The sequence below is a fragment of the Mustela putorius genome, unplaced genomic scaffold, assembly GCF_011764305.1.
Source record: "Mustela putorius furo isolate JIRA1106 unplaced genomic scaffold, ASM1176430v1.1 tig00000095_pilon_pilon_pilon, whole genome shotgun sequence".
Classification (NCBI taxonomy): domain Eukaryota; kingdom Metazoa; phylum Chordata; class Mammalia; order Carnivora; family Mustelidae; genus Mustela; species Mustela putorius.
In genome coordinates, this window is record NW_025421280.1 from 18618599 (window position 1) to 18646192 (window position 27594).

At 52.1% G+C, this 27594-nt stretch overlaps 2 protein-coding genes across 8 annotated transcripts in view; one reads left to right on the forward strand and one right to left on the reverse strand.

The window, feature by feature from the left end:
- Positions 1 to 10255, forward strand: part of ACTR8 (actin related protein 8) — a 25121-nt gene extending 14866 nt beyond the window's left edge. For 4 of the 6 annotated variants that reach the window (XM_045078882.1, XM_004738205.3, XM_045078884.1 and 1 more), the window contains 2 exons: positions 451 to 614; positions 1438 to 2989. In XM_045078882.1, the coding sequence (XP_044934817.1) occupies positions 451 to 614; positions 1438 to 1581 (308 nt within the window). In that variant the 3' untranslated portion in view covers positions 1582 to 2989. Of the gene's footprint in view, positions 1 to 450; positions 615 to 1437; positions 2990 to 3191; positions 3294 to 6089 lie in introns of those variants that run through there. The other 2 variants (XR_001178427.2, XR_198404.3) reach the window with 2 other exon arrangements.
- On the reverse strand, positions 3723 to 18438 carry IL17RB (interleukin 17 receptor B). 2 transcript variants are annotated; one of them, XM_004738207.3, is made up of 11 exons: positions 18290 to 18438; positions 16294 to 16318; positions 15414 to 15554; positions 13295 to 13422; positions 12787 to 12913; positions 10976 to 11023; positions 9133 to 9275; positions 8681 to 8749; positions 7588 to 7687; positions 6341 to 6436; positions 3723 to 5158 (listed from the first exon to the last, which is right to left on the reverse strand). In XM_004738207.3, the coding sequence occupies exons 1-11, from the start codon at positions 18347 to 18349 to the stop codon at positions 4611 to 4613; spliced, it is 1485 nt and encodes a 494-aa protein (XP_004738264.1). In that variant the 5' UTR covers positions 18350 to 18438; the 3' UTR covers positions 3723 to 4610. The 2 variants fall into 2 exon arrangements, with proteins under 2 accessions (XP_004738264.1, XP_044934838.1); XM_045078903.1 differs by lacking the exon at positions 10976 to 11023.
- Positions 18439 to 27594: the final 9156 nt, after the last annotated feature.

A 27594-nucleotide genomic window follows, 5' to 3' on the forward strand; every position in this document is an offset into this window, starting at 1 on the left:
TATTAGGAGAAAGAAGTGTGGAAGGTGGGAGGCTTGCCAGGGAAGCCTTCCTTGGGGAAGAGCCACTTGAGAGATCTATGAGGTGAATGGGGGTTAGCCTGTCACAGACAGGATGGCATTCCGGGCAGAGGAAGAAGCCTGTGTGGAGGCAGTGTGGCTGGGGGGCTGGGGCCAGGATGGAGCTAGAGAAGCCATGTATACGTGCCACATTGGACGTTGCAGGTCCCTGTGGAGATTTTGGTCCTAATCCTGCAAGTAGCAGGGTGTGTGGTATGGTAGCAACTTGTTCACGTTGGTGTTTTGCCAGATTCTTCTGTCTGCATTTCTGAGGATGGGTTGGAGAGAGATCTTTGAGGAGGCTCTTAAACAAGCAAAAGATGGTGGTGACTTGGCCCAGGGTGGTGGTGGATATGTTGAAAAAGAGTTGAAGGAATATCATTGTCTTTTCAGCATCTGATGATACCAAAAAGAAGATGTACAGTTCCATCCTCGTGGTGGGAGGTGGTTTGATGTTTCATAAAGCTCAAGAATTTCTGCAACACAGAATTCTCAACAAAATGCCACCTTCATTCAGGCGAATTATTGAGAATGTGGATGTGATCACAAGGCCCAAGGTCTGTTGTTCATGGTGCAGTTGAATTATATGTACATGAAACCAGGACTGATTCTTTCTAATTATAATGTTGTATGTGGACAGATAAAATCTTGGGAGCCATGAGCTTGCTTCTGGGCAGCTCTTAATTAAAGGTTTGGGCAAGTGAAAAAATTTCAGTAGGTCACAGATTTGGTGCAAGGAGCTTTGGGCTAGGGGTCTGGAGTCCTGGGTGTTCCTCCTGTGCTCTTCAGACTCGCATGACTGACTTCCAAAAGCCATGCCTTTGGAAAAGGACTGGGTAGGGGCAAGAAGACTGGCTGGTCTCCTGTCAGCCAGAACAACTCCAGTTTTTGCTTTCATATCAAGGATTTGTTGCTGGTCCTGGCATATTTACAGATCCTTCTGGCTTGAACTATCTCGGAAAGAAACACAGACCCTGGAATTTAGAGACTGTTGTCTGTATTTCATTATATCCCACGAACAGTTCCTGGGGATGTTCTTATTTAATTTTAATCCTGAGGAAGGGGTATTGGGATATATTTATTCCATTCTAACTTAAGAATAATGATTTCCTTATGTATGTTCCTGCATATGGGCGCCTGTTTGTGGAATAACAGTGAATAGTAGCATCTTCAGTAATAAACACTGAAGTTCTCTTATCAGTTGGAACAGAAAGTTGTCTGTAGTTCATTGGTCCTCTATGGATGAGTCTTTAATGCAGGTTGAAAAATCCGGCTTTTGAGGAATTGACTCAGCAGGGGTTTTTTAGCCCCCAAATTCAAGGAAATGATTAAGTATACGTCTTACCTACTTTTGCTGAAATATCTTCTTCACTTCCCTAGGACATGGATCCCCGGCTGATCGCGTGGAAAGGAGGGGCTGTGCTGGCTTGTTTGGACACCACACAGGAACTGTGGATCTACCAGAGAGAGTGGCAGCGCTTTGGTGTCCGCATGTTACGAGAGCGAGCTGCTTTCGTCTGGTAAAAATGGGTAGGAAGTCACAGAAGACCAAAAGCAGGCTTCCTGGTATAAAAGACTCTTAAAGAATATATATATTTTAATTTATTGACTTAGATGCTTATGTTTCATGGAAAATAAATGAATTTTAACTTACGCTGACAATAGGATATTGGTGTGAAATTTTAATCTTCTTTTGTAGCCAGGACATTTACCAATAAATATGAACTTAGTTTTCAGTGGTAAATTCTCCTGCCCCTTTCTCAGGGTCACAGGAGCTCCCTGATGATGCGAAATGTTTTGGCACGCCTTGGTTTAGGTTGACCTCAGTGTCATCAGACAGTCTTACACAGCCACAAAGGGTGGGTGTGTGACTCGCTGTCTGGCCGTGCCATTTTCCTCGTGTGTTAACAGCAGGCACTCATTGTTTTGACTCATGTGTGCTCTTAGAATTCTAAATGGGGAGAGAAAAGGTCCTTTTTTTCTTTTTTTGTTAGATTATAAAAAAGACGGTGACCAGTTGAGCTCTGGATTTCCAGAGGCAAAGACTTAAGGCTGAGCTGGCTGACTCTGTTACTCGACATGCTTCAGGGCGGGCTTGGGGAAAGAAGACAGTCCGTATCTGACCAAAACAGAACAAAAACTGAAAAGGAAAACCCATTTCCTTCCTAAAGCCAAATAGAAACAATTCAGATGTAATTGTTCACTTGTGCAGGTAAATAAGGTGACTGCCGTCCGTACCTTATCTAATAAATAAGGTGGCTGCTGCTTACCAACTTAGTCATCAAGCCCCTAATTTTCCTTTTCCTGAAGAACCAAGAGAAAAGTTCTGGAACTCTTTGTGCTCAGTAAGCTCATTTGACCTTCATCTGCAAACAATCTGAAGCAAAATCTAAGTACAGACAGCTGTTAGCCCCTGTGGTCCTGGCCCTGATGAAGTTTTCAGAGCCCCTGGTCAGCGGAAGAGACACCATTGCCTGGAGACAGAAGCTGTCAGTGAGCACAGCCCATGGGCTCAGAGAGCTGGGAGCACAGGGGGGATGCCTGATGCCTGCCACTCCCTGCTGGGCATCTGCGTCCACCATCTGCACATCCCAAACTGGAGATACTGGAGATAATGGGAGTGGAATGGGAGTGGCAGAGGGGCAGGGAGGTTGACAAAAGTAGGGCTGGAAAAGAGATGGAGGTAAGAGTGGAATATAGAAAGAACAGGATGGCTAGAAGTCTCAGGGCTTGGAGAAACGCTGGTCCTGGTGCATTAGCATAACGATGAGTTTCCCATGTACGTGATCAGTAGGCGAGGAATGAAGAAGAGTCCATCCCAATAACAAAAGGATTTTACCTTGTGGGTACTATGGAAGATATGTGCCTTCAATCTGAAGATTGTATGCTCTTTATTTTTTTAGCTTAATTAAATAAATTTATACAATATTGATTTTGTTTCTGGGCTGTTTGTACACAATTTATTCATGGCTCCCTAGTTCCAAAAGCAAAATGTATTTTTGTGGGATTTGGTTTTGTTTTTTTTTTTTTAAAACATAGTATAACCTATTGTTCTTATAACTGGTAGGTGTTGATTCAGAAGAAGTTGGTTTCTGGTCCAAGTTTTGACATAAGCCTTGTCTTTCTGTTACCAGCGCTTATAAATGTGAAAACTGGTCATGCAAGTAAACGATCTTAACCACATTAAACATACTGCCTCAGCCATTACTAAGTGTCTACTTCTGAAGTTGGACATGGTGAGTTTTCACTCTGTGCTTCCTTATTTTGGTTTTTATTTTATCCATAAGACCTGGTTCTTTAAGGATAGTTTTAACCCTTTACAAATACATACTGACAGATATCCAAGGAAGCTGATCTACATTCTAGGGCAGATTCAGTATTGTACTGTTTGAGAGAGACAAGCATTAGTAGAAAAAGATACTTTTTTTTTTTTTAAGATTTTTATTTATTTCACAGAGATCACAAGTAGGCAGAGAGGCAGGCAAAGAAAGAGGAGGGGAAGCAGGCTCCCTGCTGAGCAGAGAGCATGATAGGGGGCTTGATCCTAGGACCCTGGGATCATGACCGGAGCTGAAGGCAGAGGCTTTAACCCACTGAGCCACTGAGGTACCCCAAAAAAGATACTTTTAGAGGAAAAAGTTGGAAGACAAAATACCATACATATCTAGTTCTGGTAATTTTTTATTTAAGTAAACTATTACTATAACTAATTTATAAAAAGATTACTTCAAGAGGGCTGACTTTGAACAGAGCAGGAATTATTTGTGTTTTGAACATGAGAAGTCGCATAGTAAACAAGAAACTGATTTCTTGATAGTAACCTTTAATAGGTAACTTTGGGCAAAAGTAGACATCAGGTCTGCAGGTAATGGGTGTCGGTGTCTACGTTAAAAGTCACCCGTACAAGATTTGGCTAAGACCTGAATCTAGTTCAGAGGGAGCAGGTCCTCTGCAAGCCCCAATAATACAAGTGGCTGCACGTATCCTGCGTCATCTGGTCAGCAGAGAGGATTTCGGCTTGTTACTCCCTATTCTGTTTTAAAAATGGCTTTTGGATCTAATAGAAGGTTTTTTTACCCATGAACTTACTGAGTGAATGAGCAAAGGCTTTACTTCGGTATTCAAGTTTAGAGTGTCCGAGAAATAAGTGGTTCTAGTTACTGTGCAGTGCATGGGCTATTCGGGACTGGACGGTCAGCTGGAGGGTGTTTATCATCGTGTTGTCAGAATGCTTATAGTTCTGCCTTACAGTTCTCCTTGACTTTTAGGAGTGAAGTTGATTTAGCTTTGTAAATTTAGTTTCTGTCCTTCAGTTAATGCTACAGTAGTCAGTAGTATTTGTAACAGTTTTTCGGGCATAAACGTTTTGATTAAGCTAAGATGTACGTATTCATTTAGGAACCCTTCCTACTCCTGTTGCTAAATACAGCAGGTGTCTGTGACGTCTCCCTGCACGTAGCCCACACAGGAAACTTCAGAATCATCTGAGATACTTTCCACCTGTAAATGGAGGAGTAGGAAGGCTTCAAGGCCCCTCACTTCTCACGGGCGAGCTAAAGGGAACAGGCCGTCAGCCTCTTTCCTGCTGACACCTCCTGCTTGACACGGAGTAGTTCTGTACAGAAAGCGGGCGCGTCCTTCATGAGGTGGTACCTGGGGCAGATGCTGAGCCCGCTGTATTCATCTTTGGTATCAGCCTCTCTAAAATAGACCACCATGTATTTGTGAAGGGGAGTCTGGCTTCTCAGATCACTACAGAAGAGGTTAAAGGCCAGGGGGAACAGGTCTTGAGAATTCTCATGAGGGCTGCCATCACTCCTGCCACAGGTGCCATCGCACCTGGGGCTGACGTCATTGGAAAGGAGGAAGATGACTTTATCCACTGCTTTCTTCTGAGTGGTGAGCCATTGCACCGGACCCATCTCCGCTATTTTCTTTTTCTGCCACTCTTCAAGGATAACCTCACTTCTGCAGTGGTTCTGAAGAAACTCAGTGAAGTGACAAACCGTGTGATGGAAACATATTTCACATGGGTAGACCACAAGAACCTTAATGGGGGGCAGGAGCGTGGTAGTAGGGAAGGGAGCCTTCCTGGTCCTTTCTGTGGGGAGAGAAAGCATTTGTTGTCAGCAAATTTGTGAACAGCAAATAGCAGGCTTTCACTCTGGTCTGAACCACCAATAATAAATGATCCCTTGCTAGGGAAGGCTGGCGGAGCACCAGGGACATTGTTCCTACCAAAGGAAAATGTCCCCAGTGTTCCTTTTAAACATATCACCGGAAACACACTGATGTCTGAACCTTAGAGATGCTTTAAAAGATGTGTTTTCCAAGTTTCTATACTAAATAGGTCCTCTTCAGCCTTATCTTTTCAAGTAAATTCATTGAGGAGGTTTAGGTTTGAGGTACTTTGTTTTAGGTGGGTGGTTGTAATTGTCCTACCCTTAGTGACCTATACAAACAGGGCCACTGACCTGTCCTTCACATCATGTTTTGAGTCAGGTCAGCTCAGTGATTGGACCAACTTCTATCTGCAGGTGGTAAAGGTGTTTTTTGTAGTTGCATAAGATTAGCTGGTACCCCATTTCAGCTGGAACCGAACTGGAATGCTGTGTGTGCTCTAGAACAGAAACTACCTATGAAAGTATTGTAACTATTAACAGGCCAAACCATATCCCCTAAATAGTGGTATTCCCAAGGTCAAGGTTCCACATGGTTTTCTTACTTAGGTTAGGATACGGATCTTGTTCTATCAACAACATCACAAATGACCCAAAGGGTGCATTTATATTTTGTCTCCATGTGGGGGAGAGGAAAAGCAGAGGTTTTTCAGTGTATCGGTATAAATACTCTGATTCCTGTATTCAAATCCTTGATATTTTAAAGTTGGCAAGCTCCCTAGAGTATATGAATTCAAGCGAGTGTTGTTCTTAGGCCACGGAAGAATTATTTTTAAAAACTAGGAACTAGCTTTGGAGTACCCATTAGAGGCAAAATGCAATTCACTATTAGCTATCTTTTGCCCATTGCAGTCCTTGTAGATGCCTCAGTGGTAAAAATGAAACCAGTGGTCGTCACCAGATTGGGAGGTCCCCATCGCTGCTTTGCCTTCGGAGGTGTGGCCCTGGCATCGTTACCAGTCTTTTTGGAGAGCTCCTCGGCATTCCATCAGGGCGACCTGACTCTTGTCCTAACACCAAAATGTGATTGCCTTTTAAAAAAAAAATTCCAAGTCTTATTTGCTCCTTTGGATTTCTTTAAAGAATGGAATTGTACCGCTTACCGCGCCTCCACCGGAGACAGATCCCAGCGGCCAGCACCCATGTGGCCACCAGCAGAGCGGAGAGGAGAGGCAGCCAGCCACCCAGCATGCCTCTGCCTGGAGAAAACAAAGTTTATTTACCTTCAGCAAAACAAAACCAAATTGATCTCCTTTTTCGGAAGCTTAAGATTTTTACTCTCTACTTTGTAGAAGTTTAGATTCCTATAAAACCAAGAGCTGGTATTATACCTAGGGGGTCTGCAGATTAGTGCGTTTTCCCAGAGTGTGCAGGCCATGCATCAGATTCTCAAAAGGGATAGGGGACCCAGCAGATTTAAGAAAGTTCCCCCAAAATCATTTTGGCTTTTTACTCCACATACATGCAGGCATTTTCACCATGGTAACTGGAGTTCGCATTCGGTTTTTTTGTTCTTTGATGAATTGATGTTGTGGACACGATTACTTACTTAATACATAGTACGTGTGGAAGCTGTTTTTAAAGGCTGTTTTGTAGGACAAACCTGGGGGGTAGTGCCACCCCCACAGGCTTGTGGGGCAGGTAAGCTCAGGAACTCCCAGGCACTGTGCCCACACCGAAGTCAGGATTGTCAGGCACCTGGGTTGTCAGTTCGTGCGGCTGAGTTTCTCAGAATACCACTTTCTAACTTTTGACTCCACCTGGTGTCAAAAAAAGCTAGTTCTGGGAACATTTTTATAATTTGCCTCTCTGTAGCAAGAGAACGGACACCTCTGAATGCAGAGAGACATTTTGCCAAACTACTGCTGTCAGGCATCAGTGAGGCGTGTCCTTTGGGGCTCATAGTCCTCATTTGTCATCCAAATGTTGGCTGTGTGACCACACCACGCTACTGTCACAGGCAGGCCAGGGCCACTGAGTCTGGTCAGAAAACCACAGTGCCCTGAAAGGTCCCTTCTCCTCCGCACTCGGTCCTCTAAGGCCGCTGACTTTCCGGCCCGTCCCTGTAGCACTCCACACATCCATTTTGCCCTGTTTATCCCCCCCTTCCTGTGTGTACCCTGTTTCGTAAAGGATCCTGCGGTGAATTCATACGCCAAGACTTCATTCTCAGTCTGGGGCAGCTTCGACCTCTGGCCCCGCACTCCAGCCCTGCGTGCGCGGGCAGGATTCCCTTGCCCTCCCGTGGGGCAGGTGCACGCCCTGGGACACAGCGAATGGTGCGCCACTGGTGGGGCCCCTTGGGCCCTGAACCTCTCTGGCAACCCTGCAGAAAAGTCTGGGCACTTACGACTATCCCAGGGGAAGGACGTGCCTGCTGACGGGCAGAGCACAACTGTTCCTTTGCGTCTGATGCAGTCATTGCCACAAGTGTGGAAGTACGGAGTCAGCTGAGGGAAACACAAGAGGCTCAGGAAGTTTCCATCATGCTTCAGAACAAAACCTCAGCCCCATGCCTGTTCCCACCAAAACTCCTTCTCTTCTGGTTTGCACGGGGCCCCCACCCCAGCATGGTAATGAGGTATTTTTCCCTTGGGCACACTTTCATAACAAAGCCCTAAAATCTAAACTAGGGACCCAAGACCGAACACCTTCCGACTCCTGAATTGTGAACCTAAACTTTGTACAGTGTTGCTACCATGCTGGTTTCCTAATCTAAAAGGGTTGGTCACATCGTAATTCATATGCAAATACTTCCTCTAAAAAAACCCAGAGCAGCAGAGCTCCTAGTAACAGACACCTCCCCGGGGACTAGGAAAGTCTAGTTCCCTGGAAAAGGGGCGCGGTCATGCGGTCATAATATGCTGACAGGAACCTGCTCCCTCCGGCGCGTCTGAGTACTGCCTTTATGTTCCAGGGGATGAGCAAAAAAAAGCTCCTTCGATCTTGGGCATGGCTGTGTCCCACTATGACCCTCCATGTCCCCACGTCATAAACCTGGAGCTGAAAGAGACCCGAGAGCATCTGCTGGTCCAACTTCCTGTTCCCAGCAGAGTCAAAGGTGGTGGCTGCCCTTCAAAGTTCCTATACTGATTGCAACCCAAACCCTCTGCTTTCCAATCCTTTGTTGCTTCGTTTTGCAGTTGGGACAATTAAATGGTACTGCTGTCTCAGAATGACTGTGAGGCTCAGTGACTAAAAACGGAAAGTCAAAGTTAGGAATAAAAGCAAAAGGGACCGTGACCTGGCTCTGGCCCGGCCCTCACTTCTGTAGCCCCCGAGGCAGGGACCCCTGCGGAGGTCCCTGAGTGCCAGGTGACGGACAGGAGAGTGTTGCAGGAGGGAGCTCATGGTAGCCGCTGGAAACAGCAATGTACAGCAGCCTGGCTCTGTGTGTCCAGCTCCCCCCACGCCCCACCCCACAATACCTCATTAAGCCTTACCTGGACTGCAGCACCTTCACTTTCCCCGGTCACTGGGATCACCACCGAAGTGCGACTTGGGGGTGTGTTCTGGTGCAGGTGACATGAGACAAAATCGAGAATCATCGTGAAGCATATGAATGAGGACAGCAACCAGCCAGTGAGGGAACTGCTCTTCCCAGACTCTCAGTTCACTAGACCGTGTGAACAAGCATCCACTTCCTACTTAAAAAATGTCTACTTTTGTTGGTTTTGGATTCTTGGGGCCATTTCCAGGGATGTTCCCCGGGACTCGTTTCTCTAACAATCTAAAGAGCCCAGCACGTCTGGACAACGGACAGTCCTGTCTGCGCTCAGTTGGCATTGAGAGCCTGTTCAGGGCATCCTAGAGTTTCTACATTTTTCGTCACCAAGGTGAGGAAGGTTGGAGGTTGAGGATGGGAATGGTGTTAGGAAATGAAGGGAAGAAGTACCTCCAGCACGTTAGAAAACCCAATGACAACGTTATTTTGGATGAGAGCCATGTATTTGTTTCCAAGGGGGCTGGTTGTAAAATTCACTTCTACGGCTGTCCCATTCTTCTTGCAAGCGGTGATGTTGGGATCCCACAGACTTCCTGAGTCAAGAGAGAACCACAGGGATGGAGTTGCAAAGCGTCGCTCACTGAAGTCCCCCAAAGGCTTGACAAAAATCTAAGTTCTCAGGCGTACTTGCAGCCAAGAGATACGGGCTTGACAGCGCAGTGTACTTTGTACTAATCCTTGCTCCCAGAACCTCAAAGTACCTGCTACCCATGAAAGTTTAGGGGCCCCATGTCACTGCTTTGCATAAGATAGCTTCCCTGGGCTGGGGGTGGTGGGAGCCACAGATCTGGTTCTACTACTCACTTCTATTCTCAACATCCATTTTGAGTCAAGGGTAGGGTCAGCATTTTCTCCTTTCCAGGATGGGGAGGAGGAGCCACAGGCCACAAGATAGGGCTAAGATTATAACGCCAGTGAATTCAGGGTCAGAACTGCAGCTACTAGAACATTCTGGGTTCATCAGACCATTCTGCTGGCTTTACTGAATGTGAAGAAATAAGGAAATGCCTCCTCGCTTATCAGGTAAAAGAGTATATATGTATATACCATGTATATGACAGGATGTTTGTCCTGGGGCACCCACCAGATTGTACATACTGTGTTTGACTGTTTTCATGTATGTTGGAGGTAGTGTTCTTTGATTGTACTGATTTTGTTTGGCAGTTTTGTGAAATATTTTATAATGTCCCTGCCTGGGGACCTGTTAGAAAGCACTTTATTTTTTATATATTAAATATTTATGTGTGTAAAAAAAAAAAAAAAAAAAATCTCACAGGCCTGCTCTGTGGGAAAGAGTCAGTTGACTGTTGTGACTTGCAAATCAGCACCGGGTTCGCTTCCACCAGATGATAGCATGGATTGTTTCCCCCACCTGGGAGAGCATTTCGGGCCCTAGCTCAGAACTGTCTTTAGGAGTGGGGGCTCTAGGACTGACTGCAGGTCCTCAGAGCTCCTCACACTCACCGTGCCCCCCCCCCACAGTCCAGATGTCTCCTGGTGGGGGGCCAGAGCAGAGACACAAAGCTCCAAGTCGGCCTTGTGCCGAGTAGGCCACATGGGGCTCAGTCTGACAGGGTGCGCGGGGATGCCTTGTGGGGTTGGGGGACCTAAAAGATAGGGATGGATCCCTCATATCCCACCAGCCTCCTCAGCGTCCCAAGACCCTATTTCCCAGAAATTTACACACGCCCTTGTAAGACCCTTGGGAATGAGACACTGGGGACTGGTTATCTGGAAGGGACTTACTCCAAAATTCAAAGGGCAGTGGCAGATTCTAATAGCCTAGCATGTGAGAGGGGAACCCTGGTGATGAATATGCTTCTGGGTCATGACTTGAGCTAACACGCCCACCTTGAATGTTGGCTAATCCAAGCAGAAGGCTCCCAGGCCCCCTGTGGCCAGAGGTCAGTGGTGTTGCTGTCCCAGAAGGGGCAAGGACTCAGGGATTCCCCTCCAACCAGGAGGGCCTTCCGCCAGCACCACCAGCAGTGCAGTTGGGACAGAAATTATCATTCCACCAAGGCGGTGGGTGTTCTCCTATGACCGCTGCTCACTGCCTACACCTACTCGGAGTCGGCCCTTCTCTGGACAGGCTGATTCGGTGGGCTCAGTGCCAGCGGGGGGTCAGCCTGCTCTGTGCAACTCTCGGCCTCAGTTTCTTCGTGGAAGATGGACTGAGCTGTGTGGGCTCCAGTTTCTTCTAGTAACAAAGGCAAATGCCGTATTTACTTACCTGCCTCGACGCACTTTTTTTTGTATCTCATTATGCGGCTTAGGCAGCCTGGAGATTTGAATGAAAGTTTTGTTTTAGAAAAAGGGATCTGCCCCACTTCCTTGCCAACAAGTACACACAACACAGGCTTGCCACACTTGCCACGAATGGCCAGAACGTTCAAGATGCGAGGTTCAGAGAGCAAATTTAAATGGGACGCTCACATTTGACTGTTAAGCAGATCACCCAAAAGTGATAGCCAGAGTCTGATTTTAAAACAATCTTTATCAGAATAGTACCTGTGAGCCCCAGGAGAAGACTCAACCTTGATAATATATGTAAATACTGCCCCTTCCCGGAGGTGGAGCTTAACCCACACGCCACACCCACAACCCCAGAGTGGGGCAGATTGAGTCACTTGTCTTCAAAAACCGGAGTGGAGAAATGGAAAGCCAGTAGATGTCAATGGAGATGGCTGGCAGATAGCAGCGACATCGTGGTGATGTCACCCACCCCTGCTAGGAGGCAGTGGGAAGGACACTCCACCTCTGCATGGTCTCCAAAAACCCACATCCCCAGGCTCATCAGCAGATGAACATCAGACGACCCAGACTAGGGGACATTCTTAGGATGCCCGGCCACCCCTCCAGATTGTCAAGGTCACGAGGACTTAAGACTCGAAGCCTGTCACAACCAGAGGAGACAGGCGATGCAAGGACTAAATGTGACTGGAGCAGAAAGCGGGCATTCACGGAAAAGCAGGTGACATCACAATAAAGTCTGGAGTTTAGTTAATGGAAGTGTAACCCTGTGGGTTTCTTAGTTTTGACACATGTAACCACAGTAACGTGACAGGTTCCGATGCGGGACACGGGGTGAGAGCCCTTGGGAATGCTTTGGACATCTACACCACTCTTGGTACTATCTTTGCAAACTTATTCCAAAATCAGACATTTCTGTTTTTTAAAAATGAGGTTTGGTCTCATCAAGAAATCTGGAACACCCTGGGCCTCGAGTTCAAAGAACAGCAAGGAATTGGGAACTGCCCCCTTTGGCTTAGATGCTTCGCCAGGGACAGAGGACAGGACTGGAAGACAGAAGAGGTGACCCAGCCTAGGTGAGGGTGACATGGGGACTGCTGTAGCCAGGCACCGTGCTGGACCCTCCCCACGCGACACCGTGATCCTCTGTCCCGCTCATGGCAGCCCCGTGTGTGACGCCGCAGGTGTGACACTCGAGGGCTGCTTGTGGGCTGTGGAGTAGTGGAGATGACCCGGTGTTCAGCTCGGTGCCACCCTGCCTCTCGCCGACAGCCCCGGATCCTCTGGAGGCTGAGACCCAGCCGCTCCTCAGACCCCACAGCCTGCTAACCCAGACTGAACAGACTTTGTGCAAGAAACATTTTGCCTCAACGTTAAGAGCAGTGAAAGTCATTGACTGAGAACGACCAGCGTGGGAATGCCAGCATCACTTGGGCTGTGTGTGTGTGACCCAGGGCAAATTTCTGAAGCTCTCGGGTCTTTATCTGTGCAATGGGGCTCTCCCCACCTCGGGGTTGTTGGAAGCTTCAGTAAGAGGCTGCGTGTCAGATGCTCAGCATGGGGTCCGACGCAGGAATGGGCTGTCCCCTACGAATGATCTGACTTACTCCTCTCCCCCACTCTGTGAGGGAGACACAGTTACTGTGTGGTTACTACGTCTGTACATCACAGATGAGGAAACCAGACTCGGCGGGGCCAAAGGCTTTGTCCAAGGCCCCCCAGCCTCTCTGAACCAAACCAGACGCCCCGCCCCAGGCATCCCAGCCAGACAGAGTGGAGAGGGGGACTTACCTGGCGAGGTGAAGTTCACAGACATGGAGGGGGGGTCTTCATTCATATTGGCATTGGGGATATTGTGGGCCCCGATGAAGTAGACTGTGTTCGGCTCTACAGGGAAGCCTGTGTAGGAAAACGTCCACTGAAAGGCAAAGCAAAGAGCCCCTGAATTTCCGAAACACACACCTTCGTGTGCTGCCCTTCTCATTTATAATTGCCTGTCCTGAACCTACTGCTGACACGGAGGTCTCCAGCCGAGGTCTGCTTCGGGAACGTAGCCCGCACAGTTTGCCAGGGTAAGTCGCAGCATCAGAGAAGCATAAGCTTTTAGAGCCAGGATCGAATTTAAGTTCAGCACCCCTCACTTTGCTGATGGGGAAACTGAGGCCCGGAGACGCTGACTTGCCCAAGGCATACAGGCCGGAAGTGGCCAGGCAGCCAGCTCCAGGCGGTCACCGCCTCCCTCCAAGTGACGGGGCCAGCCAAAAGGACAGTTAGCCAGGGCCTCCCTCCACGTGCTCACCCGGCCGCCGGTCCGTGGGGTCTGAGTCTGGAAAGCTTCCGTGTAATTGCATCTCACGCAGCTGTAGGACCACGCGCTGCTCTTGCCTGTCACGCAGATCTTGGTGGCCTTCAGGAAGCGAATGCTGGCTGTAGGGAAAGGCAAGAGGGCTGTTGTGGATCGAGCACCTACTCATGGCCAGCCGGATGCTAGAATGCCTCACCACCCATCTCAGTTCATACAACCGTCCCGGAAGGCAGGTGTCCCGGTGCCCATGTAACAGGGGAGGCGCGGGAGGCGTGGGGGGATTTCAGGGAGCCCTAAGCTTACAGAGCTCCTCAGCGGTAGACGTGGACTCAGCTCTCAAGACCACACTCTTGGGTGGCTCAGTGGGTTAAGTCTCTGCCTTCGGCTCAGGTCATGATCTCAGGGTCCTGGGATCGAGGGATCAGCAGGGAGTCTGCTCCCCCCACTCCCCGCCTGCCTCTCTGCCTACTTGTGATCTCTGTCTGTCAAATAAATAAATAAACTCTTTTTAAAAAGACCACGCTCTTTTCTCTGCACAGTGAAGCCCCAGTCTCACAGGGTCCTGCCAAGGGGACTCCAGCTCTGCACTACTGTGCGAGTCTGTCAGGGAGAACAGGCTCCCCCCCCCAGAGCAGCACCCCAAGACCATGCCAGTTCTGAGCACCCCTGCTCTCCCCCATTCCCTGCCTGTCTAAGGCTCACTACTCCTTCAGGGCCCAGCTCCCCAGGAATAGCAGCTAACAAATGCTGGTGCCCGCCCTGTGCGAGGCACGGAGCCCCTGCCCTCCTGCCCCTCCTGAGGGCCCTCTCCTGCTCGCCCTGGACCTGTCCCACTCAGATGGAGCACAGCCCCTTTCCAGGTGCCCGGGACAAGGAGCCCATGCCCCTGTGCCCCTGTGGCTGAGCGTGCCGCCCCCTGCCCCCTGAGAGCCCTCCCCCATGGTAACAGTAGCCGCCTCCCCTGTCTGTGCCAGGCCTTCCTGGATGCCTGACGCGGTGGACTTTAACAGAATCAAGCCAGTGGAAACCAGGGTAACGGGCTCTCGGTCTGCAGGGTTGGTTCACGGGAGGAACTCACAAGCTGCCTTGGGGCAATGCCAGAACCTTCACGATGCCATGTGGGAAACGGAAGAGTAATGAACCTGAGCCAGCACTTGCCCTAAACTCAGGGCGATCATCTCAGTTTTCCTCCATGAAGTGAAAGGACATACAGGAGAGAACACAGATCCGAAGTAGACCCCGTGGTGAGTGATCGCACTCGTGCAGTCAGCACCGAGGCCGAGAAACAGCCTGGGAGTGCCCTTCATGCTTCCTGCCAGCCTCTCCCGAGCCAAGAGTCACCACGGCCATGACTTATACTAGCCGCTCGGGTTTGCGTTCAGATGTGCGTGTGGACTCCTGGGTCTGGCTCCTCTGGTCCGTGAGATTCACCCGCGCTGGGTTTAGCTACAGGTCGTTCACGCTCATCGCTGCCCTGGATTGGTTTTGTAATTCTACTGTCGGCAGGCCTCTGATGTGTCCCAGTCTGGGACTGTTATTAGAATAATGCTACCAGGAATCACCTAGAACAGTAGTCCCCTCTTGTCTGCAGGGCACATGTTCCAAGACCCACAGTGGAGGCCTGAAGCTGTGAGAAGTCCCAAACTCTCATATATCCTCCGTGTTTTCCTCCACATACATACCTCTACTAAAGTTTATAAACCCAGCGCAGCAAGAGTGAGCATTAATAACAATAGAACCGTTCTAACAAACAGACGGTAATAGAAGTTCCGTGAATGTGGCCTCTCTGAAACGGTCTGATTGTACTGGGCTCGCCCTTCTGCGCACGGAGGTAAGGGAGGGGAATGGCAGACACCCGGTGACAGAGCGTTAGGCCCCTGTGGACCCGCAGAAGGTAGGTCAGAAGGAGGCTCATCGCTTCCAGACTCCGGCTGGCCCCACATTTAGCCACGGAAAGCAAGACCACAGATGAAGGGAGACCACAGTAGGAGGCATTGGGTGCGCCTTGTCTGTATTGTTGGGTTTCTGCCAGGGGTGGGATGACTGGGCTGCACAGTCTGCACTTCTCTGCTCTACTGGACGCTTCAGGCTTTATTGCTTGGTACCAACTTACCATCAGCCCGGAGTCTCCAGCTGATGTTCATCGAGATGGAATAGTTGTCCATTGCAACGCCGCTTGTAACAGGCTCCACTCGGAGGTCCCCCAAGTCTCCTGGGGTCAGAGTGTGTTGGACCATCCACTCTGGAGACGGTCCTGGGAAGAGGCAAAACTGCTTGGGACACTCTTCTCCTGGCCCCGTCCAGTGCCATCTCATCTCACTGTCCCACCCTGACCTGTCCTTCGGTCATGATTCATCTCTTCCTGCTGCTAAGGCAGGCCAGGCCTGATCTTTCTTAGTGCTTGCCTGATTTATGGCGGAGATTTCAGGCTCCAGCCCACAGGGCACTCAGGACCGCTCCACGGGCCTGTCCTATGAATCTGACCTGCTCGTTAGGTCGGTCCTGCCTTCGGAGCACCTCAGCCTGCACTCCAGCTCGCTGGCCCACACCTGCCCTTCCTACCTCCTAATCCTCGCCGGTACCATCTCTCCTCCAGCTCATCCTTTCCATCCCTATTTCTTGGGCAAGACCCCACCCACCCTTCAAATACCACCATCTCAAACACTCCTTCTTCTCTGAAACACTGGCTTCCTGTTCTCAACTGTAAGTGACCGCCTATCACAGCATTTGATCTCCCAGAAGTGGCCCGCTTCCTTCCCCCCTAAATGGTGATTGCTGCTGCCTGTGCCCCTCTTATTGGCCAGGGAGCCAGCCCATATGAAACACTGGGAGCTCTGCCTTGCCAGGGAGACACTTCGCCCACATCAGCTAACGAAGCAATGTTTCACTCTGTACCTGGTCTCCCATGACCCATTGCCTGGACTTGGACCCCCTAAAAGTCCAACGGCTCTGTCAGTGTAAAGCCCCAAATACCCATTCCCTAGCACACCTACCGGGCTCAGAGCCACACTGAATCATCTGCAAGAGAGAAAGAAAGTGTCATGTTGAATGCTAGCAAAGCCTTCATTTGCCAAATTAGACAAAACACCATCTTTTTCCTTTTCTTTTTTAAAGATTTTATTTATTTGACAGAGCACAAGCGGGGGAGCAGCAGGCAGAGGCAGAGGGAGAAGCAGGCTCCCCACCGAGCAGAGAGCCAATGCAGGACTTGATCCCAGGACTCTGGGATCATGACCTGAGCCGAAGCAGACACTTAACCGACTGAGCCACCCAGGGGGGCCCTAAAACCATCTTTTTTCTTAAAATGCATATGTAAGTGGCAAACTTTTAGAGAAAAGCTGGGGTGAGTCCACTTCAGTTTGGGGGAGACTGAGCTAAGCTTTGTAGGCTACGATGAACCTGACATTAGCTATTACATACTTGATCTTTAAGCCTGCTCATCACCTCACTTAAAAACTAGAGATGGGTCGCCGCCCCTCTCTGTGCCTCACCCCACTTCCCCTGCTATAAGCAGGGGTGACTCTGGACTGTCATGAAGACCCCTTCACACTCTGTTGTTCAACTGCAGATTTTCAGGACCATCTAGAGTATTTATTGATTCTCCCCAGGTTAAGGACCAAGCTGTGTGAAGAAGATAAACAGAAGCAAGCCATAACTGCAGGCAGGCCATGGTGCCTTCCCAGGGCCTTTTAAATAGTCCTCCTCTGATACAAACTCAGCTGTGACTGTGATTTCATCCTGTTATCTTTTTAAAAGATAAAAGAGCTTTTAAAAAATAAGTATGTATCATTAGTGTACAAGGAAGGCCAGTACTACATCCCTTGGAGGTAATGGCTCATGTCTTTTTAAACAAAAAATAAACAAATAAATAAATAAATAAAATTAATAATAATAATACTCATAATAATAATAATTAGTACTTCCGTTTTGGAATAAAATGCTGGACCTAAAATAGTTAACTTTCAGGCAGCAGCAAGTTCCAATAACAAGACCCTATAGGCTAAAAGGCCAGCGATTTGCTATCTGATACCTCTCAGCCTGAACATTTCCAAAATCTTGTATGAAAGAAGGTAAGGCTTTTGATGGTTTGAGTAATCCGGGTTTGTTAGTCCCTCATCTTTGTCTTTTTACAGCTGAACTCCATGTAATATCAGACTTTTTTTTTTTTTCTTCTTCTTCTTCTTTTTTTTTTAAACAAGCCACTATAGTGGGAGCTGAGTTCTAGTCAAAGGGCTGGAGAGACAAATTTTGGAAGAAGCAAAGCAACAAGGATAGTAGGGGGAGACATCAGGTAACATGAATGCGGCTTATCTTTCCATAGCCATCAACAAGTTACCACCAGCTTTTATGCGCTATGCTATGGTAGGAGGGCAGAGATATAGGTTCAAACGCTCTTTGGGAGATTCTCCTTCGTTGGTAACCCAGAAGATTCCCTCAATCCTTCAGGGCACTGGGGAAGAAAGGAAACCCAGCCAGAGTCCGAAAGCTCCCCAGCTCCAGGGTCATATTACCCCAGCGGGCATCAACATGGCAAAAAGGGCAAGTGGTGATGGAGATACGGTTCTTGCGCCCAAAGTGGGGCAGCCCTCAAGACTGCGAACAATAAAAATGTTGATTGAGCACCTACTACGTGCCACGCTCTTTGCGGCCGTCTTGCACGCCCTGTCGCTGCTTCTCACTAGATCCGAGTGAGCTGGGTATGACTCTTCCCTTTATAGACGAGGACACAGAGCCTCGGGGAGCATGAATGACTGAGTCTAGAACGCTAGCTGGCATTTGAGTCCGGGTCCATCTGACGACGCCCCTAGCTCCAGCAACCTGAAGCCCAGGGTAGCCTGGTGGCCCCAGGGGGTGCGGACGTGCCCCTTCTCAGGCGGCCCTCCGTGAACCGGCTTGAGTTGGGGCGCGCGGGGAGGGGGGGCATCGGACGCCGTCGGGGTCCGGGCTGGAGGGACCGAACGCAAGAAAGGGGCACGGGCGGAGGCTTACCGGCTCTGGGGACGCCGCTCCCCAGCACAGCGTAGCCAGGCTCAGCAGCGCGAGCGACATCGCGAAGCCCGGGCTAGCCTCCAGGCGGCCGCGCTCTTAACTCGGCGCCCCGGGCCACCCCTCGGGGGCCCCGCCTCCCACAGCACCGCCCCGGCCCGACGCTCGGGGCCGAGGGCGGACCCCTCCCAGGGTGGGGAACACAGGAGCGCCCTGGCCTGCCGGGGCTCGCCGGGATGGGCCGCGTCCCAGCACCGCGGGGCACCTGACCCGCCCAGCACCAGCCGGCGCGGCGCTCCGGGGCCCCGCGCACACGTGCGAGCACTGAGCCAGGTGCGCGACTGCACACGCGCCCTCGGGCGGGCCCGAGTCGAACCGCCCGCCCGCCGGCCCGCGGTTCCCCTGCAGGCCGCGGAGAGCGCGCTGGACGCCGGCGCCGCCAGTTAGAGGGGAGCGGGGCCCGGGGCCGGTTCGCTGCCTCCCGCTCCGCCGCAGCCCCCCGTTCCGGCCGCCGAGGGTGAGTAGCGGGGGACATGCCCCGACCCTCCGACCCGCCGGCCGCCCGCTCTCTGGCCTGACCGCAGTCCGGGAGCCCCGGGCGGCCTCGGGCCGGGGAGCGGGGGAGTCGGGAAGAGCCGGGCTGGCCGCCGAGGCTGGAGCCCCACTTTACGCAGAGGCCCAGCCCCCGAAACCAAAGGGCTGGCGCGGGGGACGCGGGCATCCGAAGCCTCGTGGAGTTCTTTGGAGAACTAGTTCTTCGCAGGAACTAAGTTGTATGTTGTTCGGGTGATCGAAATCCCCCCTCCCCCACCCCCAGCTTCTCTGGTGTGTGTTTATTTCCACAAAACGAGGTCTGACACGATCTCTTGGGTCTCGGAAGGCGGAAGCCGGGGCTGCCGTGGGCTTGCAGCCGCGCGGGTTTCACTGCGCCCAGGAGTCTCTGCGCCGCCTTAAATGCAAATCCCGGGCCCGCCCTCAGATTCCGAGGGGACCCCTGGGTTCCGCTGGGCTCTGGCCCACGTAGTTTTGACGCCAGCTGGCTGCTGAAATCATCCTTTGAGACACAGTGATGTGAGGACAGGTTAACAAAAATTAGGCTGCCAGTGGATCGCAGAGCTCCAAACTCCGCTGCTTCGGTCCCCTCTGCTTGCAAAGGACAAGGTTAAGGGGACCCACTCAAGGCCACTTGAACTTGCAGGCCTTGTTAGCACCATTCTACAGATGAAGAGACCAAGGCCTAGGGAGGGCAGTGAGACTTCTGGAGGGAGCTGTCAGCTGGCAAGAGGTTGACTTTGTCAAACAGCTGTTTTTTGTTTCTCTTTGCTGCGGTCCTACTGTGTGCCAAGCCTGGCTCACCTGTGGGGTTCAGATTTGGGCCTGTGTGGACTGGACCCAGCCTCAAGGTCACCTGAGGCTCTGGCCTGCGTCTGTGTGGGGCTCCAGGTGATGTCTCTAGAGGACGGGTCTAATTCCTGACCAGGGAGAGGGGCTCAGGTGAGGCCGTTGGCTCATCCTTGCCTGGGGCTGCCTCACCTTCGGCCCCTTACTCAACCTCTCCGAATTGCTTTGAGCCCTGTGGTTCGTGAGACCATTTCCAGCCCTGATAATTATCTGTCTTCTGAGCAAACACCAGTAGGGTGCCAGTCCTGGGGTGCAAAGGTGAATGACACACAGTTGCTGGCAGATGGGCACTCTCGGGCCAAGAATGAATGAGATGAGTGCACGTTCAAGGGCATGTGTTCCCGCCCTGCCGTGAAATTGCTGTTGGAGACCGCCTCACAGGCCAGGTGGAGATCCTGAACTTTGTCCCGTGGTGCCAAGGAGCGACAGCAGAGTTTTAGGTGGGGGGTACAGTTTTAAGCCTTATAAAGGCCACCTGGGTGGCTGTGCAGGGCAGTGGGAGGCCTGCCCCTCCCAAGACCAGCAAGAAGGTACGTATTCCCTTGGTGAACAGCTGAGTGTCATGGGCCAGGCTCTGAGCTGCGCCGGCTGTATACAGCTGTGTGCCCCAGCAAGCCTTGCTGTGGGAGCGCGGGGCTGAGTGCGAGGGTTTCGGGGACAAGCAGGGTTACAGAGATAAAACCGGGAGGTAGGGTTTATGAGTCAGACATATATGGGGGGAGCAAATCCAGGGGTGAGGAAGCAGCCCCCCTGGATCAAATGGTCAGGGTTGGCCTGACTTACATCACTGGGCATCTGGGTGGCTTTGCCAAGAAGGGGAGAAAGTGGGTTCAGAGATGGGAGTGGAGTTGGGGTGGTTTTAAGAAAGAAGAGGTGGGGGTTCCTTGTACAGGGGAAGGAGCTGGTGGCTGAAGGGGGGGAGGTGAGTTTGGTTTGGAAGTCACTGAGCATGGGGTGGAGGGGTTGGATGGAGGGGCCCTGGGGGAGGAGGTCTGGGGCACGGTGCCGACACCGCCCTGACCCTCTGGGGCTCCCGGATGGTGCGGATGCCCACCGCCGGCTCTGCACACAGGACTGCGGGGTGAGGTGTGGAGAGGAAGGCCCCGCAGCCACAACTGGTGTTCCCTGTGGGCAAGTGAGCTATGGCTGCCTGTTTTCTTGGGCGGGGGCCGGGGGTCCACACTGGCTTGGAAGGTCATTCCAGAAAGTGTCCTTGTGGATCAAGCATGGAGCCTTTGAGGGCCCTGCTGAAAGGGACACCATTTCTTTGGCTACATAGGTCCAATAACGCTGTGGCTTTATTATATTTTATTTTTATTTATTTATTTGACAGAGAGATAGCGAGAGAGGGAACACAAGCAGGGGGAGTGGGAAAGGGAGAAGCAGGCTTCCGGCTGAGCAAGAAGCCTGAGGCGGGGCTTGATCCCAGAACCCTGGGATCCTGACCTGAGCAGAAGGCAGACGCTTAATGACTGAGCCACCCAGGTGCCCCATGTGAGGGTTTTATAAACCGGAGGCAGGGCCACTGAATCCCCAGTGGTCTCCATGTCCCCTTTCTCTCTGTGACCTGTGGCAAGTCACTGCTCTCCCCAGAGCCTCAGTTTCCTTTCCTGTACTGTGGGGCGGAGAAGAGAGTGAAGTGCCGTCCGCTGGAGAGGTGAGCCAAGCTTGGGAGGGAAGGAACCTTGCAGGTCCTCGGGCCCGGGCCCTGCAGCCAGGAATTCTGCCTGTTTTGGGTTTGTCAAAGGGCCTCAGTTCAGGGGATTTAGGAGGCCCCGTGGATGCACCCCTTCCCCCCAGGTGATGCTTACGAACCTGGCTACCCAGGAGAGCCGCTCTGCGCTTCTTCCTCTTTCGCCTCTTCCTCCTCCTCTGGCGGACTGATGGTCAGGGCCCCTCCCGGAGCCCACAAGACGGCCGCTCGTGCATGGGGGTCCTGACCCCAGACTCCCCGGGTCAGGCTCTGGGCTGCCAGGGCTTGCCTGGCTGTGCTGCGCACCAGCTGCTGCCCATGGAGCCCCAGTTTCCCTGTCTGTGACCTGGGGCGGACACATCTCCTCTCCGGGCCGGGCAGGGCTGTTGGAGACTCTGAGGAGATAGGAAGAAAGTTGAAGGGTTTCAAGATGCCGTGTAAATTTGGGGTCAGGGAAGGCAGGACAAAAAAAAAACACATTAGTGCCTCTGGGACCCAGGTAAGGGACTTCCTCTGGACCCAAGGGCCCTGACAGCCTCAGGTCCTGTCACCTCTGTCAGGCCTTTGTTTTCTCAGCCTCATCCATCCCTGAGAGAACAAGGCCGTTGAGGTTGTTGACATGCCCCGTGGCCCGCCTCCGCCCAGATGGAATTTTCCACTGTGCTCCTTTTGCAAATATTAATCAAGGCCCCGGCCAGTCAACAGTGGACTCATTGTCTCGTGAAGAGCAAGCAGCTTCTGGCAGCTTCCCAGGGCCTCGGCGGCCCACCTGAGCTGGGACCTGTGGCTGTTGGGCGCACCCCTGCCCTCGGTAGCCCTCCGACCCCTCTGCTCCAGCTGGTTGAGCTTTGCAGGGTCAAAGGCTGCTTTGAGTCAACGGGAAGCCACATGGAAGGCCTGCACCGCACCCCACTGTTCCCCGCAGGGCCACAGAGCCGAGATGAACTGCTCTGCTGCTATGGGGAGGGTCGGGCCCAGAACAGTGCACTAGGACTTGGGCCTGTCCCAGGAGGAAGGCCCGTGAGATCCCGGCCCATGTGCACCTGCACGGTGTTGGCCTGTGTTGTCACACGGCAGCGTGAAGCCGGTCGGGACACGGGGGCAGGGACCTCTGTTCTCCCCCAAGCCCCATCTGTCCACGGGGTACTCTCGGGAGGTTTACTGGAGACTCCGGGTGCACAGAGCAGGGTTGATGATCTATGTTTTGACCGGTGATACGTGAATTAATCTATTATCAGTGGTATTGTTATTGGCCCTGGTGGCACCTGAAGGAGGAGGAAGCAGGGCGAGTGGGGCTATGTGGGGAGCGGGGCGAGGACCGGACCCTGGCCACACTGGGGTTGTGACGAAGTCGCCATGGGCTTTGGTTTGGCACTTTTCATTTTTTGAAGGGTGTTTTTTTGGCTCTTACTAACTTTTGCTCTCCCAGCAAACCTAAGAAAGACGTGGCTCTGTTCCCATTGTATAGATGGGAAAACTGAGATCCAGAGGGGCTAAATAAGCCACATGCGGTGACCGCTTTGGGGCTGGAACCCAAGGACCTTGGCCAGCAGCTCCTTTCCTTTTCAGAAAGCCCATCATTATACGAGGGGACCCCACAGACAAAGCCACTGTGTGAAATTGCCGTAAGTTTCTCAACTCTGACTTCCGATTCTGTGCTTATCTTCCCCAGACCATCGGCAGCAGCGTGTGGGCCGGCTCTCCTGCATCCGGTCATATCTGGGTGGGAGGTGGGTTTCAGACACCATAACCATGTCAGTGGGACACTGGGCCAGTGTCCCATCCGACAAGCAGGGATTTTCTTACCCTCCTCAACAATCCAGCCGGTGTTCACGTTCCTAGGATCTAGTAAGATCATGAGTTAGTGTTGAGATTTCTTTGCTCTTCTCCCCTTGTCTCATTTATTTTTCACTGGAATCTGTTCTTGAAGAGATGTATGGCATTCCCCTGACCGGGTTTCTAGGTGGCCTTTTCGGTGCTCCTCTGACTTTCTTCTGAATTGGTGGGTGGATCCAGAAATGTGAGCAGATTCCGGTTTGAGTGTTTAGGCAAGGGAATTTCGTCGGTGTGGTGTCTCTCCTGATCGGATGGGGGACCCCCCCCAGATGTGGGGTGATTGCTGTCACCTCCTGGCATCTGAGGGCACAGAACCAGGTGTGAAGGCGGTACCTCCAGGGACAGTGCCTCTTTTGGGGCACTAAAGGCCTCCACGGTCACTAGGAGCCGAGCTTCGTGCTCGGGTCTGCTCAGGCTGTGTCTACATGGTCACTGTTCAAAAGCTTAACAGGTCCTTTGCTGTGGCTGGGCCCATTCTTTCACTCTGCCATCCCCTCTTGGTAGACGGTTAGGTTTTTGTTTTTAAAGATTTTTTTTTTTAAATTTATTAATTTGACAGACAGAGATCAGAGGCAGGCAGAGGGGCAGGCAGAGAGAGAGGAAGGGAAGCAGGCTCCTCTGAGCAGAAAGCCTGTATGGGGCTTGATTCCAAGACCCTGGGATCATGACCTGAGCCAAAGGCCAAGGCTTTAACCCGCTGAGCCACCCAGGCGCCCTGACAGTTAGGTTTTATCATTGCTTGCTGGCGGCGGAAACCGCTCGGGTCGGACCTCTTCTGTTTGCCTTTTTGTAGTCGTGAAGACTTCTCTTCTGGTTAAATTCCAAGAAGTGAGATTGTGGAGATGAAAGGCGGCCCTTTAAAGCCCAGATGTGTCCATTCCCTTCCGGAAAGGTTTGCACACTCCGTACCTGTGCCCAAAGCAGATTCACTGTCATTGGCCTTGCACCGGTGGAGCTTCTCGAAGGCCGGAGTAGCCTGGGACTGCTTGCTCCCTCCCCAGAATGGTCATCTCTTCCTGGGTTACCAACGAAATCCAGGACTTCAGTGGCCCAAAGAGCCTGGTCCTGGCCCAGTACACTGCACAGGCCAGAGGCTGGAATGGACATACACACACACACACGCGCGTGCACGCGCGCACACACACACACACACGTGCATGTTAGGAAATCGTGAAGAACCTGTTAGAAGTGTTGTTTCAGAAAGTTTGGTTGGTTCTCCAGCCGTGTGACTTTGGAGGTAGACTGTGTCCCCAGTGTGGGCACTCCTGAGGTGCCAGGTAAGCATTTTACTCTGGGCACACTTGTGTGGCAGTTTGGCGCCACCAGAATTATCAAACTTGCTGGACAGTTGGTCACGAGCTCAAAATTACACGGAAATTTGTTGTTCTACAAGAAATTCTGACGGTGAAATTTGGCAAGTTACTCAACACACACAGCCACCGGCTGGTTTTAGAACTTGAAATGAGAGTCATTAGTTGGCATCAAGTACGACGGTGATGAAGGTTTCTAGTGAGACTTCACAGGGGGGCTGGCTCCTGCATTCGCTGCCCCCCTCACCGAGTGTCGTCTCTGCGCTCGGCCTGTCTGCTGTGGCCATCACGGGCTGGGGGTGGGGGCCTGAACCGACCAGGACCTCACTTCGCCGGCAGAAGTGCCCCAGGGCCAGCCCCAGGCTGACGGGCCCAATGGAGGAGCTGGCTCGGTGTGACCGCCCTGGGTGTGACTGCCCTGGGCCCCGGGTCTTCTCCCCTGGACTGGGAGGCAGAACAGATGGAAGTCTCCGCTTGCCCTTTCCTCTCCTGCTCGGAGCCCAGGAGTGGACAGGAAGGGCCCTAAACAGAGCCAGGGTTTTGTCCCGGGAAACAGGCGGGTCAGGGGTGTAGGCCCCCAGACTCAGAAGGAAGCCTTAGATGCTACCGACCTGAGGTAGGACTCCACACCCACCCCCCAGTGTGCACACACACACACACACACACACACTCTCCCCGCTTCCTCAAATGGACACACGTGCTATCCTGGCTTTCTCTGGTTCCTTACCTCCACCCCACCCCTCACTCTCCACATGGCCAATACCAGGGAGCCCCCCCACCCTGCCCCAGGTAGCAAAGTAGGAAGGGCTACTTCCCTGTGACTGCTGCCCCTTGTTGGTCCGTCTGTTCACCCACTTGGTCTGGAAGCCTGAGGGCACTGTACTAGGGATGAAGGGGTCCCTGTCACTAAGGAGCTCCCTTTGGGTAGTGAGCCCTCCCTCTGCAACTCCATTCCCACCACCCCCTTATTCTCTTGCACACAGTGAGTGTGTTGGAGGACCTGTCACTTTCCAACACTGTGAGGCAGGAGCTGTACCCCCAGCCCTGCCCTGCCCTCTGAGGGAAGGGAGCCAGCCCCCTCAGATGGGTCTCAGGAACAGGGACATGTTGCTCTAGGGTAGGAGCGGCCTAGAGCCTGGGCACCAAGCCTGTCTGCCCGCAGAAGAGAGGAAAGCCCAGCCCGCCCCATCCCTGGCCATGGGGCAGACAGCTGGACCACGTGCATCCTGAGAAGGGGAAGTGAGAGTGCATTGCCCTTTCCTGCCCCCATTATTCAGCAAAGTCTGGGCCAGGGATTCTTGGAGGAGGCGGGGGTGGGAGGCAGAGGTGCCCAAGGGACTTTCCCGATTTCAGCAGAGGTGGGGACCAGACAGATCCCAGTTCAGTCTGCCCCTGCCCAGAGGCCGGAGAGATGTGTGCTGACTGGAAGGTCAGACCCAGAGCTTTGAGAGCAGTGAAAGGTTCCTCCGTGGGGGAGCCCATGGAGGGGGTGTTGGAGGCAGAGCTGTGGTAGGAGATGAGGTTTGGAGTGACGGGGGGTCCAGGAGAGTAAGTGACCTGCTGTCACCCCATGAATAAGGGCCCTGTCTTCACTTCTCCACAGTAGGCTCAGTGCCTCCTGGTAAAGGCACCGCATTGCTTCCTAATCCTGTCGACCTCTGTTCTCACGTATTTCCAACCTTCAGTGGAGCTGTGGCCTGGATAGAGACTCAGAGCAAGGCAGGGGCAAGGGAGGCACCTGGGGCAGGATCCTGGACTTCTTTATACTTTCCTCAGTCACAGGTTTGCATCCCTCAGCAACATCCAGAATTGTACTGTATGTGATACGGGAGAGTTTTTTGTAGTTTCGTTTTTTAATTTATTATGACAAAATATACATAACACAAAAATGACCGGTTGAACCATTTGTAAGTGTATATAGTTTGGTGAAATTAAGTGCATTAATGCTGTGCCACCATCACTGCTGTCCATTCCCAGAATGTTCCAGCACCTCAAACAGAGGTTCCGTACCTGCCAAACAGTACAGGCTTTGCTCTAATTATGGTGCTTCGCAGATTCGGTTCTCAAAAATGGAAGTTTGCGGCAACCCCGCGCCAGGTGACGTCTTTTGATGCCCTTTTTCCAACAGCATCTGCTCGCCACATGTCTCTGTGTCACTGTTGGCTAATTCCTGCAGGATTCCCAATTCCCGTGTCCCTTACGGCGATCTGTGGCCCGGGCTCTCCGATGTGCTGTTGTCTTCGTCTCGGACTACCGCGAGCCGCGCTGGGAGGCGGTGAACTCCGCCCATGAACGTGGCGTGGCCTGACCACCCCAGTGGCCCGCTGTTCCCCTTCTCCCACGCTCTCCTCGGCTCTTCCCATTCCTTGAGACAAACACTAGGGAACTCAGGCCCATTCATAAACCCCCAGTGGCCTCTGAAAGGAAGAGATCCACGTCTCTCCTCAGTTTAAATCAAAAGCCAGGAAGGATGGAGCTCAGGGAGGAAGGCCTACTGCAAGCTGAGACGGCCCGGCAGCTAGGCCCCTGAGCCAAACTGCCAGCCACGTTGTGAGCGCAGAGGAAGTCCTTGAGGGAGATTAAAAGTGCTCCTTCGGGGCGCCTGGGTGGCTCAGTGGGTTAAAGCCTCTGCTTTCGGCTCAGGTCATGGTCCCGGGTCCTGGGATCGAGTCCCGAGTCGGGCTCTCTGCTCATCCGGGAACCTGCTTCCTCTCCCTCTGCCTGCCTCTCTGCCTGCTTCTGATCTCTGTCAAGTAAATAAATCGAATCTTTTTAAAAAACCATATATTAGAAGTGCTTCTTCGGTGAACACGCGAGTGCTAAGAAAGCGACACAGTCTTCTCGCTGCGATGGAGAAGGTCTGAGGGGCCTGGAGGGGAGATCAAAGCAGCCACCACATTCCCGTAAGCCAAAGCCTAAGGCAGAGCAAGGCCCACACTCTCTTCCGTTCTGTGGAGGCTGAGCCGGGCGGGCAGGCTGCAGGAGAACGGTCTGAAGCTCGCCCAGGTGGGTTCACGAGGCAGAGGGGAAGAACATGAAAGTACAAGAAGCAGCAGGTGCTGACGGAG